Below are 13,998 nucleotides of genomic sequence, written 5' to 3'. Positions count from 1 at the left end.
GCTTTAATCCTACTTCTGCCATCTATAGATGGTGTGATACGCTTCAGGGAGTAAGACATTTTAATTTCTAGTTGAGATAAATGATGCTGAAGGTAAGAGTTTCATTAAAAAGGAAGAGCTGTGAAAGTTCTTCCCTTCGGGGAGATTAATAATGTTTGTAGTAGTCCAACTGGAATAGGAGAAAGACTGAGCTGGTCCACATAAGAAGGCCCCAAACTAGGTCCTTCTTCGTTCTCTGCAATAGTCCTTAGCGCTCTCCTGACTGTCATTTCGAAGTAGTGTCATCTTTTCAGGTGGCCTCGTCTTTTAACTTTAAGCCGATCTGATCAGAAAAGGTTTAGATACAGCAACTCAATAGGGCTTCAATGTTCTCCAGTCATCCTAAAGCCTCTTCTTTCAGATGAGAGTTGAGATGCTTTCCATTTCCAGTTCTACTCTAAAAAGCACGGAAATTCCAAGCGAAGGTGGCCATGATAAATTCCACACCATAGAAGCTGTCAAGACTTTGTCCAGCCTGGGAGCGTATGGTGGCTTTTGAAAAGAGGCTCCATGCAGCCACACTTTGCCTTGATCTCTCAGCTGGACATTGGGCTGGGGAGGGATGTGTCTAGGCAGACATTCCAGAATTGCAGCTTCCCCAATCAACTTCCTAGAGATGCCCCAGATGAATTTCTGCCTGGTGCACCTCTACAAGGCACGGTGCTTCCCCCAGCTGTTATGTCGCTTCGTAAATGTCTGGGCAGAAATTCAAGATATATAGCAGTTTCACTAATATAAGAATTCAAATAAGAATAAGAACAAAAAACTGTATTTATTAAGATAAAACAAAATAAATTAAATCATAACAGGTCCAAAAGGGGGGGGAGGGGTGAAGGAAATACAAAATACAATACAGAACCATTTCAAAGTCATTGTTAAAATCAGTTATGTAATATGTATGATATGTATGATTCTTAAAAACATATAATACTTCCAGGCAGCTATTCTCCTAGCTTTAGGAGCATTAAAAAGAAAAGGAAGCAAATGGGCGATCAGACTTCCTTTTCATGGAAGTCCTCGAAGACAAGGCCATCTGAAGAGAAGAGAAGAGAGGAGAGGAGAGGAGAGGAGAGGAGAGGAGAGGAGAGGAGAGGAGAGAAGAGAAGAGAAGAGAAGAGAAGAGAAGAGAAGAGAAGAGAAGAGAAGAGAAGAGAAGAGAAGAGAAGAGAAGTAGAATTCTGATGTTAATTGATTTAGGTAAGGAGGGACTTATACATGTTGAACAAATGGAGGAGGGTCTAATGGGTCACTTTTTGCCTTGGGGTTCCCAAAGCGGAAGGCAAGCATGGCTTCCAGACCTCACAGTTTTGCTGCAAGGTCTTTGCCTGCAAGAACCATTTTTACCCCTGTGAGAGGGGTTGGGAGTTTGAGACATGCCCACTCGGGAGGCCTGCCACAGAGAGGTCAGAGCAAAACTGGGGCTCTTTGGACAAACGATGACCTTTGTCGCTCAGGCCCATTCTGGGATTCCAAGGAGACAGTTTTGAGCTCCCCAATTCCCTGGAAATTGGCATTACCTTTGATGGTGCTCTGGATGTCATGATGAACCAACTCTTCTTCCTTGCGAAACAAAACCTTCCATGTGGCCAGCTGCAGAAATAGAGATGGAAATGGTAATTTTCATGTCAATGTGACACCATATCCAAAACAGCTAAGAATTGAAAATGATCCAGTTGGATACAAAGTTGAGGATTCACAAAGATGTAGCGTGGCTCTTCTGGGCACTGGGCAGCTGGAAGAGACACTGGGGGGACCCAGCTCTCTTCCATTCCTCCTGCCCCTGCTGCTGTCCCCAGGGGCATTCGGTGAGCCCCAGTGGAAACAGCCTCTCTCCAGCAAGTATGCTGCCCGGTGGCCCCCGTGTGACCAGTGACCACTGGGAGGTCTTCTTGTGAACCTGGAACCTGACAAGGGGTCCCACAGAGGATGCTGAAGCAGAAGATGAAGCAGAGCATGCTGAAGCCATGTCCACAGCAGGGTATTTACTTCCACATTGGGCAGTATGGCCACGTGAGCCAGAGCATCAATGTAGGCCTCTTGGCCGAGAGTCTGCAGCCGGGGCTTCTCTGAGTTGATGTACCTGTGGAGCTCCTGTGGGTTGAAACAGCAGCTCAGAGTCATCGCACTGGCCTAAATCATCCCTTGCCATGCTACTGAGAGCTAAGACCGGAAGGAATTTGTCCCACTACAGGAAGATCCCTTGGTTGCCGGCCCAAAGGAATTGAAGGATGATCTAATTCCATATAAACACCCCCCCCCCAATAAAGTTGACAAGATCTTCAATATTTCTGAAGGTTGCTTATGGGAGTGATGTTTTCTCTGTCTTCTCAGCCAGTTGGCTTCTAATAGGGAAGTGACCTAGACATATCTTCAATAAACTGAGAGAATGGGGTCTGCTGCCTCTTTCTGTCAGGCCATGTTTGGATGTTGGAGAGGATGAAGACAGAAGCATCTTCTTGAAGGATGCCATTTTCTCCTTCAACGGGGGAAAGAGAAGATCAGTCATGAGTAGGAGACACAACCGGTCTTGAGAATACAACATTGAAAAATCACTCACAATGACAGCGGTATCACGTTTTCTTCGCAAGAGAAAAAAGCCCAAGAAGAATTTACCTGGGTCCCTGGGTCCAGTTGATTCCACCCCAGACACCGCCATGTGCAGGACAGCTGCTTTTACATTGAACGGCAGAGCTGGCTTCATTTTGCTGGAGGGAGAAATATGATATTTTGTAGTGTGAGAAGGACTGGTGATCCAGCCAATGGAAGCTCTTCTAAAGAAGAGGAACATAGCAACCCAGCAAGGTCTGTAATGGTTTCTCCTCTTCCCCCGAAAAGGTCCAATCCCGGTCTGGGAAGGACCTGATTGGGAGAAGGCCCTAATACTTAACAAATTAAAAGCTATATTTTAAAAAGGGGAGATCCAGTTACAGATCTTTCCTGGTTTGCCACTGCCCTTTTTCTGTGGACTATAAGCATACCTGAGTTCCGTAACAGTGTCCATGGTGAGGATCAGGAGAAACCCAGGGTCTGGATGCTTCTTGATGTCCTCCATAATTTCCTGGCATAAATCAAAGAGCAGAAGACAGTTGGTCACTACCCATGGACTTCATTGGGATAGCACCAGCCTCAAACACACACTTTTGGCAGTCAGGTTTTGACTGAACCTGAGCTTGGTCATTCTCTTCCATTCTCTGCCGCATCTCACTCACCAGTATGGCCTCCATGGCCTCGTCCTTATCATAGGACAGGAGTTGACCACCCAGCGACCTGACGTCTTTAACATCTTCAATTATGGCGGACAAAAGCTGGGTCCAGCTGAAGATGACCTGAAAATTAGAAGCACTGAACTGTTAGTAATGGAAGGACTCTCTGTGCCTTCCTGGAAATGGAACGGGCACCCTGACTTGGTGGGCTGCTCTCAAGTCCTTTCTGGGGACACCACCCGCTCCATGGAATATTCTGCAGCTGCTGCCTCTCAGGGAGACTGCAGAACTGGGAAAAGGATCAGAGCAGAGAGTTGGTGCTCCCAGATCCCGGATGGAAGAAATGCCTCTCACAGAGATGTCTTGAGCTCTGTGGAGGAAGGCCCTCTACTCAAAGGTTCCCTACCTCAGCCCTGTCCATTTCCTCCGTGACAGTTGTCAGACCTGGAAGGGAAGAAGAATGGGAAGGGAGGGGGGATTCAGGACTTGAATTCCCATGAGGAATTAACCAACAGGAATTCCCTTTGTTGGCATTCAGGCTGGCTACCGGGCTCCCAAGCACCAGCTGGCTCACCTTCCCCAAAGAGTCAGCCCCAGTCCCAACCATTCCCCAGGAGCCTGGGGCACCTCCACACCAATGGTGACTCCGGAGACGGCTGGGGTGCCTCCTGAGGGAGTTGGAGGTGGTGCTGGAGTCGGCTCAATACATCGCCAGGACATCCCTCTGTAGGGCTTGCCCTTGCTGGAGTCACTGGTGGGGGAGGACTTAAAGAGCTGCCTACAGCAAAGGCAGATTCTTCGCAACCTAGAAGAGAGCAGGGAGAAGGTGAGAATGCGACCCTTAAGCAGACATTGGCAGGAGAGGGGGCCAATGGGGCAGGGAAGGAGTGCAGAACAGAAGGAGGGGCAGCAATACAGGTAGCCCAATAGGCTTCACGGTGGTGCACCATCCTCCTTCTGGCTGAGGAATTGGGTCCAGACAGCTGCTCCAACGCTTTGGGGCAGAGACCTTTGACATATGGGGTGCAGTTCTGGTCAGCTCAGCTCAGCCAGTTTATGTTAGAGCTGGGAAAGGTGTAGAGAAGAACCATGAACGAGCTCAGGGGTGAATGGGAACCGTGTAACCAAAAGGCAGTCCTGTTTTCAGGCACTGCATGACACTTCCTAGCTGGACCAGTCCTGTAAGGGGCCTGTGCCCAGGTTCACTTTTAAAACAAATGCAACTACAGTCATGCACACAAAATCACGTACCAGTGTTCAGACACCTGCACACATGTACTACCGACTGTCTGAATAGGGCTGTCATTGCACTTACCTTCAAGATGCTGATTAAGTTCCAGACAGAGGGGGCCTCCTCCAGCAAATCCCTTATCATCCTCTGAGCACCTCAATGTTCTCTTTCTATGGGGGTGGGGAGAAAAGATCAGACATGAGTATATAACTGAGTGACAACTGGTCTTGAGAATGCAACATTGAAAAAGCACTCATGCTTATCGTGGTATTGTGTTTGATTCCAGTTGGGCCAAGAAACCACCAGGACATATGGAAGTGGGAAAGGGTGCTCACAATTAACCTGGAAGAAGAGCTTATACATTAAATCTCAAAAAAGTAAGAAACCACCTGTGCAGGGAGTCACACCATTTCAAACTTGGTCATTCTTTTGGAACTCTCCCGTTCAGTGTGGGGTCAAATATTCAAAGTGTTTTGGTAACCAGTTCAAACACCTTGAACCAGTTTAGTTACATTTCCTACAGAATAATATCCAAACTCTTTAGCTTGCCATGTAATGCTAGAAAAAGACAACCATGGGACTTGACTTGAGAAGAAAGCATCATGCCAATCTTTCTGAATGAAACCAATGCTGGAATTATGGAACGCCATCTTCTGAATTGGTTACCACTACAGGGCTTTGCTTCGGGTTCCAGTTGGGGCCAACCAGGAGATTTTCAGTTGACACTGAATTCTCCCTTCTTCATAGAACATATTATGACAAAGCAAAACTGTGGCATCCTTACATAGAAAAGATTCTGCAGTGGTCTCAAATGGGACAAGTATCCCGGGAGTGGAAGCAGCCAGAGTTTGTGGCGCAGGAGAAAAAAAGGTCAATAAGAATATCCCTGCGTCCCTGGGTCCAGCTGGTTGACTTTGGACACGGCCACGTGCAGGACTGCTGCTATTAGATTAATTGGCAGAGCTGGCTTCATTTCGCTGGAGGAAGAAATCTTAGATTTCATCGTGTGAGGAGGGCTGGTGATCCAGTCCACGGAAGCTCATCTAGAGCAGAGCATCATGGCAAGCCAGCAAGTGTTGGGGAATGTCCTGGGCTGGGTGGAGGAAGGCCCTCTACTCAATGGTTCCTGACCTCCGCCCTTTCTTTCTTTCTTTCTTTCTTTCTTTCTTTCTTTCTTTCTTTCTTTCTTTCTTTCTTTCTTTCTTTCTTTCTTTCTTCTGCTTTGCAGTCCTCAGATCTGGAATGGAAAAAGAAACAGAGAGGGGTGGGACACCGTCTTTTGGAATGAAGGCTGGCTACCATTGATTGGTTACAGCACAAGTCAATAATCCATTGGTAAGACAGCCGGCTTGCTACCAAATGGCAAAACCTAGCCTGGCTGCTGGGAAAAACTTTGGGGAGGAAGGAATGCTCTGTCACCCATGTCTTGGTCTGTGCAGTCACACCAGCTGACTGGGCATGTGGATGGTAATTGTGCCTGTTGGTGGAGGCTGGCGTTACAGGGCTGTAACACAGCAATAAAACCACAAAGAAGACATTGGAAATGTGAATGGCACCTTGCTGAAAGTGGGAAGGAAAAGGCTGACCAATGGGAAGACTAGACCTTCCAGAAAACCAACGGAGAGACTAGCTCTAACCAGATGTAATTTTATCTGGCTCAGTAGGGCAATGGACTGAAATGACCTTGACACAATTAAAAAGAAATCATTAAAAACCACCTGATTTCCCAATTGCTCTGTGGGTTGGGTGGTGGGTAGCACCCATCATGCTCAACCCACTCTGGTGCCCCCAGAAGCCAGAAGAGTGTTCCAAAGAAGTGGGGCAGCAACCGAAAAGGCCCTTTCCCGGGTCCTAGAGCCCCGAACCTCTCGGAAATCAGGGACCAACAAAAGGGCCATCTGAGACGATCTAACCGGAAGGGATGTAACTGGAAAGGGAGAGGCGGGTCTGTAGGCAGAAAGGCGCCAAGCCCTGCAAGGCTTTCAAGGTCAGACCCAGGACCTTAAATTGAACTCGGAAGCCAATAGGCAACCAGTGCAATGACTGCAGGAGAGGTGTTACCCCATCATATTTTCTGGTACCCATGGGTAGGCGAGCCGCTGCATTCCGGACCCACTGTAGCTTCCTGATCGTGCTCAAAGGGAACCCTAGATAGAGAGCTCATCACGGCAATCACCAAGAAATATTACACACAGACACATAGAGCTGAGCTGCCACTGTCCCTTTCTCTCCACAACACCATCTCACACACAGACTACCAAACCAGAGCTCTAGGAAGGAAGGAAGGAAGGAAGGAAGCAAGCAAGCAAGCAAGCAAGCAAGCAAGCAAGCGAGGAAGCCAAGTACTGCTTTTGTCAATCTGAGAACCAGCAAAACCAGGTTGTTATACTGACAAGAGAACAGCATTACACTCAGTGCAGAGAAAAGGACATTACAGAATCAAACCTCCTTGCCTCTCCTGAGGCACAGCATGGAGCAGAAAACCCCCCAAACAAACCATCCTGGAGTAGAAGGTCAGAGTTCCACTGGGCAGGAACCTCCTGAGGGATCAGGTGTTCAGGCATGTCCAGCTCAAGCTGCCTCTTCTTCAGCATGCACTGAGCCTTTTCACCCTGGTGGAAATGGCCGGCTATCTTGTGGCGCTTCTCCGCAAGAGTGCCATGGGAGCAGCAGGGGCCCGTAGCCAGGGTGTGTCCCAGGTTGTACATTGAGGCTGGCTATGGGCCCTAGCAGGGCCTGTGTGGTGGGAGCCCCCTATTGCAAGTGCCCTTCGAATCCTGGAGGCTTGGGAGCAGGAGCAGCTGTTGCTGCCAGTCGAGGGCACGCCAGACCCATTGCTGCCAGCAGGAGAAAGGACCCCCAGGTGAAAGGGGTCGCAGGTACAGCAGCACCACCATCGTCCCAAGACGCTTTGGGGTCCTTTCCCTTGCTGACTCATGTAGGTGCAGACAGTGCCTACTACCCAGTACCTGCTACCCAGTAGGTGCAGTCAGCATGTCTATGGTCACTAAGGCAGAAATTGAAGTGATCCCACACCATGCTGCCACCATGCTCACCGGCCCATGGGTGGTGAAGCTGCTGGTTCCTTCAGGGACCCCACCATCACAACTGGAGACTCGCATTGCTAAGGGGGATTGGGGGCATGGCGAGACCCATCTCCAAGTGAGACCACTCTGGTTGGGCTAGCAGCCAAAGCAGTCGGCAACTCCTCCACAACATGTATTCAACATCAGTCAGGCCCTGCTCATACCTTTGGCTTGTTCACACAGAGAGATGCAGCAAGTTCTCACCATCACTGGCAAGAAGCAAGCAGCCTGGCCTCTGTTGGAGGGTTTCCTTGTCTCAGGTTCAGGATTACATGTCAAAAGGATCTTCACTTTCAAAGAGTGTTCTAATCGGAGGCACCTTCAGGAAGTTTCAGGTCTAGATGCAAGTGCCTTACAGTTCTGTGTCCCCCTTGTGAGGAACAAGCAGGGCCGGTGCTACTGTTAGGCCAACTAGGCAGCAGGGTGCAGACCTCAGACCTCAGGGGGGTGCAGAGTGTAGAGTGTCAATGTGTTTGCCTAGGGCGCAAAAGAGTCTGGCACTGACCCCGGGAACAAGTGCACCAACATCCTACTATTGGTTTTTTCTGCTAGTTAGATTGTCTTCAACATGTTCCAAAGCCCAACTTTAAATCTAGGCCATATGGAAGTTTTGATGCTGTCCATGAGATGTATTTGACATTACGAGAGGGAGGGAGGGAGGGAGGGGATCAACCTCTTCATTTGTCTCTGCTCAGGAGACTTCCGTGCTCCTTTTGAATTAGGTCTGCAATTGCAAATACTGTAAGGAAGCTACTATTATTAGCTCTGCTGTGGAATACATAACTACACTTCTCTTTAAGATATGACCATGTTTGTTACCACATGAGAAACAACAGACGGAGCAGGAAGAAGTGTCAATCCAGCTCAGAGCAGCATGTCTTGACACCATGCAGAACTCAGTAGCGAGAATCCCAAGGAAGACATTAGAAGAGAGCGTTTTATACTGGAATCCTCAACTTCAGTTAGAAACTCTGGTTACAAGCAAAGAAGTGTTGTACTGTCCCTCTCCTTGATCTGTCTGACAGCCTTGAGGTGCGTTAGGGAAATGAAAGAGAAGACCATGAATGGTTTTGTGCAAGTGTCATCCGCAGTAACATGCCAGAAGCCCACGTGCAAGCCTGTGCCGCCAAAGAGCAGAGCGGAGGGGAGGGCCAGCAGACCCACACACCTTTCTCCTCCCCCTGGTAGGCATGCTGGTCGATGCAAGTCTCTGTGCTTCTCACTTTGGTGGATGGCACCTAGCAGCCAATGCTGCATTGCACCTCGCTTAAGTTAGATTTCAGGTTGAATGTGGCACGAGCTGGTAACCCCCGAACCAAGTTTGTAATCTCCAAAGCCACAAATTCTATTTTGTGAAAATATACCAATAACAACATTGAGAAAAATCTACCAGCACCTGGGGAATTCTCCCCCCACCCCCGCTTTCCACCTTCATTTTGTCGGTGCTGTGTCATTTTTGTCCCCCTCCACCCTCTCTTGCTCCATAGTTGTCCAAGTCGCTAAGTGAGGTTGCATTGATGTATCAGGGTAACCTTGTCCCCAACAAGGAGGTTCGTTCCTGGGCAGATGGAGCCCAATAATCATCAGCCCAGACGAGATAACAAGATCAAAGGTTTTATTCTGCCTTAAGAACAGAGGTGTTACTTTGGCTTTCGCTCAAAGCAAGACAAAGGAATATTCAAACATCCATACCTTTACACATGACAAATGCAAAAGTCATCCTCACAAGAAAACAACATATGATGCCAAGGTGCCTAACCCAGGCCAGAAAACAAACTTTAAACACGTACGCAGGCAGACTGCCAACATCTTCCTAGTCATATCAACCCCTTCTACATATCAGCTTCAGTACATTCCACAGACGGTCGCAGTAACCTATGGGGGATGGAAGACCACTAGATAGAATACGCAGTAGTAAGCATCCTTCTAGCAGAGCAGATCCTTGAGTTTAGTTAAACATAATGGCGTTGCTTATGTCATGCTGTGAACCTCTATGCATTTCTGATTTACTATACATCAATTCCCCCCTCTCTATTTGTTCGTATCTGAACCGTCAGATCCATTAAAGCAACCTATCTCTCCCTCTAGGGTGAACCAATACTACACATACACCATACACTGAGATCATACAAGACATCATTATACAAAGTTCTATCAAAAACCCAAATATTGGGGCAGCCAATTCTGTGCATAATCACTTGGGGAATAAACTTGGAACTCCAATGAGCATAACTGGGCTGTTACACATATCGGTTTCACATTCTAACTAATCAAATTGAAACAAATGCATGCTTACTCACAAATAAGCCCCACTATGTCGAACCCAGAAAAAAAACAAAAGCCAATAGGACAACTGAAATAACTGTCTTTCACAAATAGAATACGTTAGACTGCGCTTTTTGACATAATGGCAACACATAAACATAATTGCAAGCTCAAATTCAATACACCACTCATTCTTAGTCTATGTCCAGTCCTCATGGGGAGAGTGGGTAGGGACTGCAGATCTTCCTTAGCATATTCAGGGGCCAAAGGCAAAGGATGTGGATGGTTTACTAAGGGAACATGGAAAGCAGGGATCGCCCTTAAGCCTGGCAATGGAATCAGCAAAGGCATTCCCTTGCGCTAGAGGGTCCTGCCCATCCTGATGTCCCTTGCAATGCATAACTGCCACGGCTGTGGGCTGAACTGCCTGTAGCAACTGAGCACTTAACAGGCTGATCTGATCCCCATCCAGCCCACAAGGCAGCATCCTATAGCCCGCAGCCAATTCCAACGCTTTATGAAGTGTTACCAGTTCTGCCAGCTGGGCACTCGTTCCAGGGGGCAGTGGGGTGACCTCAAGAACAGAGGATGCGGTGACCATAGCATAGCCTGCCCCTCTCCTCCCATTAGCATCAAGCCGCCTCCATTTGTAATTGATTCCCAGAAGGGTTAAATCTTTCATATTAGAGGTTCCATATCCTCTAATGGTAGATAAGTAACAGGGTACACAAGTAACACAAGTAACAACACGCAAACAGAAACAAGCCCAAAGCCATCACAACCATCAGTGCACATTATCATAAGGAGCAGTTCTGTACAGGAGAAACAGTAAATAATTTCCTTCTGACAACCAACATAGGAAATCATGAGTTACACCAGGATATTACGTACATCTACACAGTTATCTTATTAAGTCCATCAATTACAAATAAAGGGCATACTTACTAAGTATTCCCTCATAGCAATGACACCCACATCAGAGAAATAGGATCATCCTTATGTTCACACTGAAAATATGCCCTCACTCCCAAACGCAGTGCTATATCAGTCATTTCCTCCAGTAGTATTATAAGTATCAGTGACAGTAACAGTGATAACCTATCATGATAACCTTCATGATATCGATCAAGACAATGCAAGCTGAGCATTTCAGGTCAGGCAACCAGCTGGTAAGCTGTTCCCAGGAATCCCAACTCGTGTGGATCCCTGTGTTATAAAACACCTGCAGGGCATTCCTAAGTTCCTGGGCCTTCCGGTTCAATCGTTGATTGAACCAATCAATCATTGGTTCAATCATCAAATTACCAAACAATCATCAAACAAATCAATCATTGGCTCTTCCTGGGAGATGATGAATATCGCCCTTTCCAGTCCAATTACCCCAGACTGGATAGGATTGCCCTCCAGGCCATGTGAAACCCTGTGTTCCACACTGCCATCGGTTGACTTCCGATGCCAATGCAGAAAGCTAGATTCAATACTCTGGAGGTACTGCCACCCAAGGGGCCCTATAGGTTGGGACGTAACGGCCCTTCCACTCAGGGGGTTATGTTTTATATGCTGTTCTGTTTATATGCAAAACCAATACATCCTTGGTTCTTTCAGGATAGGGGAGATGCCTGATCCACATCTCTGTCCTACAGTTTCTCTTCCCACACATCACATGGCCTGTAGATTTCATCGTTGTGGGTTAATCTGGGAATCAGAAACTGAAACACCAAGGCTATGGCAGCACTGGTCTCCTTCCTGACACGCCCAACCACATGGTGTTTCGTTTGCTTGCCTCTTCCCTTTAATCTCATAACGGGTAAGAAATGAAACATGCTGTAGGTAGCACAACAATGACTCAATCTAGTAGATATTTCTGTTCTCTCAGTGTTTCTTCCCAACAACATTGGTCCTTCAGGCTGGAGCACTGGTCAGGGAGTAATCCCTGTGGTTGGCACAGATGATGCTGAGCCATAGATACCAAAAGGGGTACCCCAGGTGTACGTATCATCCCTGCATGTTTCATTGCTCACCAGAATCCCCACTAGCCTTGTACTCCCTCCATGCAAATGAACAATGTACCTGAGGGACCTGTATGTTCTCCATCATGCAGAGGGAAACACATCCCCACATTCACAATGCCAACAAGCCAGGTGTGGGCACAGTAGCCATATGGTATCATTTTTGGATGCCAACAGGATAATGCAACCGATGCTCCACTCTCCACCATTCAGGTATTCCCAAGAAGAACCAATTCCGTCCCCATGCGTGACTAAAGGCCTTAACCTCTCCTTAACCTGGGCCCCACCTCCCCTCCATGTGGGTCTCCAGGCAAGGTCAGTTAGTGTTGCTAACCCAAACAAGACCTCATCCCACACGTGGGGGGGGCCCCCTATCCACCATGTGAGGGGTACCAGACCTCCTAACCAGGCAATTTGCGCAGTATGTCAGCACGTGTGCACACCCAGCAGTCCTTAAGCCCGGTGGCAAGGACTACTGCCTGTACCTTGGGGGTGGGGTATCACTTGGCCCCAAGTGGTTGGGAACAATATGGTTGGGAACAAGTGGTTGGGGGGAATACAGCAACCCACAGTCAAACCTGAGTGACTAAACAGATAACTTGGCTTCTCCTACCCCACTGAGTGCTCCTCAATATCTGTGACAGAAATCCACAGAAACACACAGAAATACACAAAAATACATTCACAAGTATGCTGCAAGAGCCATCCCCAATCCCACAGTCACGGACCTCAAGGCTCCCCAGATTGTACACGTAGAGGCTGGTCAGCAGTAGGTTGGGGACGCAGTAGGTTGGGGATGCAGGCATATCCGGTAACAAGTCTCTGCACCAGTTCCTGTACATACACCTGCTGTTCATCATCCCCCCTCAAAAGCAAGTCAATGTCAATCGTGACATTCGAAATGGGAACCGCCCATAGAACACCTCAAAAAGGGGCAAAAGGGTCAGACGTGCACAAGAGAGCCAATGGCAATGCTCCAACCCAGTTTCAATGAAGCTCCAAAGCCAAACATGTCAAGTGTTTCTTTAAAAACTTATCCATCCAGGAATTCTTCACCCAGCAAGGCTGCTTGACACTTCAAATCACGACATGAATGCCCGCTCCCTATCTTGACAACCACAACCTATCCCCTCCCCCCTTCTTCGAACACAACCGGGTGTTAAGGATCAACTTGGGGTCTTCAAAAGGCTGGGGTCGTCCAACAGGTAGAGTCACTGTCCCTCACGGGGAACGAGAGGCACCAAGTATAGTGGGTATAGGCTTCTCAGGGCACGGATATATGCAAGGCCGTCCTCTGGATGCATACAGGCCTTCCCCAGATATTTGGCACCAATTTAGATATGCAGCATCACCATAATTCCATCAGATATTTGGCATCAGTAACTACAACACTCCGGGACGTATGAGAAGCAGGAACAAGCAACCTGCATCACGACCCTTTCCTCGAATCCAAAACAGGGCAGCCAATGGATGTTCCGTCATCATTGGCCTGGACTGGGAATGCAGATGGGGAACCCCCCTTTCAGGCAGCCGCCGTTGGTTAGTCTGGCCTGTCACACTGCCAGTTCTTCTGGGTCAGGACTATTGTCCTCTGCTCAAGACAATCCTGCTCATTTTAGGAATAAAAGATAGACGCATGAATTTCCAAGGCCCCCCCCCCCGCCTTGGGTAGGGACATCATGCTGAGACTGAGTCCCTGAATAGCCCAATACAATAAACAAACCTGAGGCTATTTTCAGTTTGATCATTAGGCATTTTCTTTCCAGCTTTGCTTTCCTGCTTGCCCTTTTTCCCTTTCCCCAAAGTCCAAAATAGGGGATGTCCTCAATTGGGACTTGCGACAACTGCTGTTGACAACAGGTTAAATGCTTCACCCAATGAGCAATCCGGAGCAGGAGGCAAAAACAATAAAAACCCAAAGGGAAAGCAATAATGAAGTCCACATCCTTCCCCCCTTGTTGGAAAACACAGTCTTATCACTCGAGAGGCCGCAACAGAAATTCCAGCGCTTGAATGTCACGAAGGCCCTTTGGGTGGAACTGACAGTCCCATTCCCCCATCGCCTCATAGAGTCTCTCTTATGTCCAGCTGTTCTTCTGAAAAGTCCAAAGCAGTGTACTACATAAGTCCTATGTCTGTACACAACAATCTTTCAAGGCAGGCCA

General features: G+C 47.9%; 1 protein-coding gene across 27 annotated transcripts in view; it reads right to left on the bottom strand.

Annotated features, from left to right (window-relative positions):
- LOC128342168 (transcription initiation factor TFIID subunit 3-like) overlaps positions 1-13,998 on the bottom strand; it is a 186,803-nt gene that overhangs the window by 98,506 nt on the left and 74,299 nt on the right. For all 27 annotated transcript variants that reach the window (XM_053289138.1, XM_053289141.1, XM_053289137.1 and 24 more), the window contains 6 exons: positions 5,605-5,710; positions 4,558-4,643; positions 3,649-3,686; positions 3,249-3,365; positions 3,018-3,097; positions 2,653-2,744 (listed from right to left, as the gene is read on the bottom strand). In XM_053289138.1, the coding sequence (XP_053145113.1) occupies positions 2,653-2,744; positions 3,018-3,097; positions 3,249-3,365; positions 3,649-3,686; positions 4,558-4,643; positions 5,605-5,710 (519 nt within the window). The remainder of the gene's footprint in view (positions 1-2,652; positions 2,745-3,017; positions 3,098-3,248; positions 3,366-3,648; positions 3,687-4,557; positions 4,644-5,604; positions 5,711-13,998) is intronic.

The sequence above is a fragment of the Hemicordylus capensis genome, chromosome 2, assembly GCF_027244095.1.
Source record: "Hemicordylus capensis ecotype Gifberg chromosome 2, rHemCap1.1.pri, whole genome shotgun sequence".
In the NCBI taxonomy this organism is placed as follows: Eukaryota; Metazoa; Chordata; class Lepidosauria; order Squamata; family Cordylidae; genus Hemicordylus; species Hemicordylus capensis.
The sequence above is the reverse complement of the archived record's forward strand: the minus strand, read 5'-3'. Positions and strand labels throughout refer to the sequence as shown.